Below are 5,737 nucleotides of genomic sequence, written 5' to 3' on the forward strand. Positions count from 1 at the left end.
TTTTTTTTTTTAAAGATTTTATTTATTTATTTGAGAGAGAGAGAATGAGAGACAGAGAGCATGAGAGGGAGGAAGGTCAGAGGGAGAAGCAGACTCCCTGCCGAGCAGGGAGCCCGATGCGGGACTCGATCCCGGGACTCCAGGATCATGACCTGAGCCGAAGGCAGTCGCTTAACCAACTGAGCCACCCAGGCGCCCCATAGTTACAGTAGTTTTTTATTTAAAAACTCACACTGATGAAATTAGATGAAGTTAAGTATATTAAAAGCAAAATAAGCCAATCAGAAAAAGACAATTATCATATGATCTCACTCATACGTGGAATTTAAGAAACAAAACAGAGGATCATAGGGGAAGAGAGGAAAAAATAAAACAAGACGAAATCAGAGAGGGAGACAAACCATAAGAGACTCTTAATCATAGGACATAAACTGAGGGTTGCTGGAGGTGGGGGTTGAGGGGTGGGGTAACTGGGTGACGGACATCAAGGAGGGCACAGGATGTAATGAACACAGGGTATTATATAAGACTGATGAATCACTGACCTCTACCTCTGATACCGATAATACATTATATGTTATTAATTGAATTTAAATAAAAAATATCTTTGAAAACATACCTAAATACTTTGATTAAATTGAAAAAAAATAGAAGAAATCGTATATATAATGTTAGGAACAATGACAGTTCTTTGTGTAGCTGTTATTTTCCAGGTACTGTGCTGTGTACTTTACTTTCATTTTCTCTTTTAACTTTGTCAACTTTGTTGAGTGGAAAAAGTGGTTTAAATTTTTATTTTACAGTTGTGAACATAAGTACCATAGAACTATAGTGATTTGCTAAGGTGTCAAGACTAGTGAATGGCAGGTTTGCTGACTCCAAGCCTCTTCCTTTTCTTCCTCTTCTCCACAAAGCTCCATGTGACACCTTGCCTGATGGGAGCAGTGATAGTGAACAGGCAGAGGCAGTCCACATGTGGGTCAGACAGTAACCTTGACATGACCCAAGCAGTATTTTTAGAACCTATTATTTATTTATTAGTTTCAGAGGTAGAGTTCAGTGATTCATCAGTTGCATATAACACCCACTGCTCATTACATTAAGTGCCCTCCTTAATGCCCATCACCCAATTATCCCTTCCTCTCACCCATTGCCCCTCAAGATGTTTCTCCAAGAAGACATACTGATGGCCATCAGACACTGAAAAAATGCTCAACATCATTCAGCATCAGTAAAATACAAATCAAAACCACAATGAGACACCACCTCACACCAGTCAGAATGGCTAAAATTAACAACTTAGGAAACAAGAGATGTTGGTGAATATGTGGAGAAAGGGGAACCCTCTTACACTGTTGTTAGGAATGCAAACTGGTGCAGCCTCTCTGGAAAACAGGATGGTGGTTCCTCAAAAAGTTAAAAAATAGAGCTACCCTACAACCTAGCAATTACACTACTAGGTATTTATCCAAAGGATACAAACATAGTGACTTGAAGGGGCACATGCACCCCAGTGTTTATAGCAGCAATGTCCACAATAGCCAAACTATGAAAAGAGCCAAGATGTCCATCGACAGATGAATGGATAAAGAAGATGTGGTGTATATATACAATGGAATACTACTCAGCCATCAAAAAGAATGAAATCTTGCTACTTGCAATGATGTGGATGGAACTAGAGGGTATTTTGCTAAGTGAAATAAGTCGTCAGAGAGGGACAAATACTATATGATTTCACTCGTATGAGGAATTTAAGAAACAAAACAAGTGAACATAGGGGAAGGGAAGGAAAAATAAGATGAAAATTGAGAGGGAGGCAAATCAGAAGTGACGCTGAACTCTAGAACCTATTAATTTATTTAGCAAATGTTTATTCTTCATTTCCTGTTGGAGAGAGGGAGGGACCTTTGGGGGGGGGGTGTTGGAGGGAAACTGTTAACAGGGAGTAGAGAGGCTACAGAGATATATAGATTGTGATCTATATAATTAAGGTGCATAAAACAAGATAACTAATGGCCATTTATTTTAAAATTGTTATGAAGCTACAAAAAGGCATAAACAAAAATCTCATCATTTAGGAATTAATATACCAGTATCCATTGTTAATAGTTTTGGTGTATGGTCTTCCAGATTTTTATTTATTTTTATTTTTTTATTTTTTTAAAAGATTTATTTATTTATTTGACAGAGAGAGCACAAGCAGAGGGAACAGCAGAGGGAGAGGGAGAAGCAGGTCCCCGGCTGAGCAGGGAGCCCGATGCAGGGCTCGATCCCAGGACCCTGGGATCATGACCTGAGCCGAAGGCATCTGCTTAACCGACTGAGCCACTTAGGCGCCCTGTCTTCCATATTTTTAAAGATGCAGTTGTTTACTAATGATACTGTTTATGGTGCTAGAATTAGTCTCAATGATATATCAATTTGTGTCTTTTTTACTTATAAAGTTGCCATGTCTTCTGTGTTGAATATTTTATTATGTCCATTTGTTCTGTTGCTTTGGGGAAGTCTGTCATATGGAAAGGGAATTCCTTCTTATTCCTTTTTTTTTTTTTTAACAGCCCATTATTGACAATTTAAGTTCTAGATATTTTTACTACTATAAATATATTTTTATAGATTATAAGTCATTGAGTATAAGAATGATAATTAGGAAAAGGTTCTAGAAATGAAATTGTGCTGGGTCAAAAGCATGCACTTTTTTTTTTTTAAGACTTTATTTATTTATTTGACAGCACAAGCAGGGGAGTGGCAGGCAGAGGGAGAGAGAGAAGCAGGTTCCCCACTGAGCAGGGAGCCTGATGTGGGGCTTGATCCCAGGACCCTGGGATTATGACCTGAGCCAAAGGCAGATGCTTAACTGACTGAGCCACCCAGGTGCCCCAAGCATGCACATTTTTGACCTTTCTGATTCGTGTTGCCTTCTTATCCTTAAGGGTGGGTAGCCCAGTTCCAATCCCACCACTAAGATTGGGTCTTCCTCCCCACACTACTCAGGACTGGGAAGGACTATTGGTGTTTAGACTGTTCTGGCTTTTGTCGTTAGAAAATAAAGCCCAGAAAGAAAGAACTTTTTGGCTTTTTCACAGTAAATTTGGTCACTAGAGCAATGCTTGGTACATAGTAAGTCCTCATGAATATTGGTTGTATTTGACTGGTAAAGATACCTCCTATTTCTGTTTTTCGCTTTTTTGTTTCCTTTTTTTAAATAATAGCTTTATTGAGATCTAATTCACATACTGTAAAATTCACTCTTTTAAAAAGTGTATAATTCAGTGTTTTTTTTTGTATATTCACAGAGTTGTGCAACCATCATCACCACTATCTAATTTCAGAACATTTTCATTACTCCAAAAAGAAACTCTGTGCCCCTTAACAGTCACCCCCTATTCCCTATTCCTCCTAGCCATTGACAGCTACTAATGTACTTTCTGTCTCTGAAAGATTTTCTGGCTCTGGACTTTTCATATAAATTGATTTATACAATATGTGACCTTTTATGTCTGGCTTCTTTTTACTTAGTCTAGTGTTTTCAAAGTTTATTTATGTTGTACTTCATTTTTTAAAATTGCTAAATAATATTCCATTGTATGGGTGTAGCACATTTTGTTTATACATTCATCAGCTGATTGACATTTAGTTGTCTCTACTTTTAAGTTATTATGAAAATGCTGTTATAAACATTTGTGTATAGGTTTTTGTGTGGACATATTTTTTTTTTCTTGCAGGTGTATGCCTAGGAATGGAGGTGTTGAGTTTTATGTTAACTCTATGTTTAGTGTTTCGAAGAATGGCCACATTTTTTTTCTTAAGTGGCTGTGCCATTTTACATCCCCAGTAGGAATGTATGAGGGTTCTAGTTTTTCACATTCTTGACAATGCTTGCTACTCTCCCAACTTTTCTATTATAGCCATCCTAACAGGTGTGAATTTCCTTGATGACTAATAATGTGGAGCATCTTTTCATGTGCTTAGTAGCCGTTTATATATCTTCTTTGAAGATACGTCTGTTCAAATCCTTTGCTTATTTTAAATTGGTTTATTTATCTTTTAATTGTTGAGTTGTAAGAATTCTTTCTGTATTCTGAACACATGTTTCATCGGGAATATATCTTCTCATTCTTGGGTTCTTGCTTCATGTTTGCAAAACAGACTGTGCATGTATGGGGCAGATCGCATTGGGTATTTTTGAGATCAGGAGTAAAGATTTTAGGGACTTCCCAGAAGGAAGCTGGAGACCATCAGCAATGGCAGCCTGGACATTGGATTTATAAGACAAGCAGTCTGTTTAGAAACTGAGCACCTGAGTAATGGGATTTCAGACAGGTGGGCGTGGGCCAGTGTCATCAGGCGGTTTATGAGTTAGTGCAAAGAGGCTGGGGTCAGAGCTCAGCCCAGGGTGCCTTCACACTTGCTCCTAAGATAACTGGTAACCAGTTTCTGTTTTATGAATTACAGGATATAGAAGCCAAAAAAGAAGCACAGAAGGAAAAAGAAATTGATGAACAAGAAGCCAATGCCTCAACATTTCACAGAAGTAGGACTCCATTGGATAAAGATCTTATTAATACAGGGATCTATGAATCTTCTGGAAAACAGTGTTTGCCTTTGGTTCAGCTCATACAACAGCTTCTTAGGTAAATAGTATTAGATATATTTTAATAGGAGGATTATTGGTTTTCACTAAGGTCTGAAAAATGTTTTCGGGTATTGAGGAAATACTCTGAAAGTTACCTTGAATAAGTTTTGGGGTAAAGAGCAGACATTTTTTTTTTTTTTTTAGTTTTTATTTTAATTCCAGTTAGTTTACAGTGTTATATTAGTTCCAGGTGTACAATGTAGTAATTCAGCAGCTTTGTAAACTACCCTGTGCTCATCACAAGTACACTCCTTAATTTCCATCACCTGTTTAACCCATCCCCCCCACCCACCCACCCCGCTCCCGTTCCCTCTGGTAACCATCAGTTTGTTCTCTGATTAAGAGTCTGTTCCTTGGTTTGTCTCTCTTTTTTTTCCTCCCCGTTCTGCTCATTTGTCTTGTTTCTTAAATTCTACGTATGAGTGAGATCATATGGTATTTGTCTTTTTCTCTCTGACTTATTTTCCTTTGCATTGTACTTTCTAGCTCCATACATGTCATTGCAAATGGCAAGATTTCATTTTTTTTATGGCTGAATCAATATTGCTTTGTGTGTATATACACACACACACACACACACACACACCACATCATCTTTATCTATTCATCATTGATGGACACTTGAGCTGCTTCCATAATTTGGCTATTGTAAATAATGCTGCTGTAAACATAGTGGTGCCTATATCCCTTTGAATTAGTGTTTTTGTATTCTTTGGGTAAATACCCAGTTGTATGATTGCTAGATCATAAGGTAGTTCTATTTTTAACTTTTTGAGGAACCTCCATACTGTTTTAAGAGCAGACTTTTTTTTTTTTTACAATGGGGAAAAAAAGTCTTTATTGATCATCCTATCATACTTCTCTACCACATAAATGTGCGTTTACATTGAAATTTAATTTAAAAATTTTTATTTTATTTTTATTTTTATTTTTTTATTGTTAAGTTAATCCCCATACATTACATCATTAGTTTTAGATGTAGTGTTCCATGATTCATTGTGCATAACACCCAGTGCTCCGTGCAGAACGTGCCCTCCTCAATACCCATCACCAGGCTAACCCATCCTCCCATCCCCCTCCCCTCTAGAACCCTCAGTTTGT

General features: G+C 37.4%; 1 protein-coding gene across 7 annotated transcripts in view; it reads left to right on the plus strand.

The window, feature by feature from the left end:
* HERC2 (HECT and RLD domain containing E3 ubiquitin protein ligase 2) overlaps positions 1–5,737 on the plus strand; it is a 236,769-nt gene that overhangs the window by 87,424 nt on the left and 143,608 nt on the right. For all 7 annotated transcript variants that reach the window (XR_014148742.1, XM_081831489.1, XM_081831490.1 and 4 more), the window contains one exon: positions 4,456–4,634. Coding sequence is in view for 6 of the 7 variants with exons in the window: in XM_081831489.1 (XP_081687615.1) it covers positions 4,456–4,634 (179 nt within the window). In the remaining variant the exon portion in view is untranslated. The remainder of the gene's footprint in view (positions 1–4,455; positions 4,635–5,737) is intronic.

This window comes from Leptonychotes weddellii, chromosome 9 (genome assembly GCF_054177405.1).
Source record: "Leptonychotes weddellii isolate Sample4059 chromosome 9, ASM5417740v2, whole genome shotgun sequence".
In the NCBI taxonomy this organism is placed as follows: Eukaryota; Metazoa; Chordata; class Mammalia; order Carnivora; family Phocidae; genus Leptonychotes; species Leptonychotes weddellii.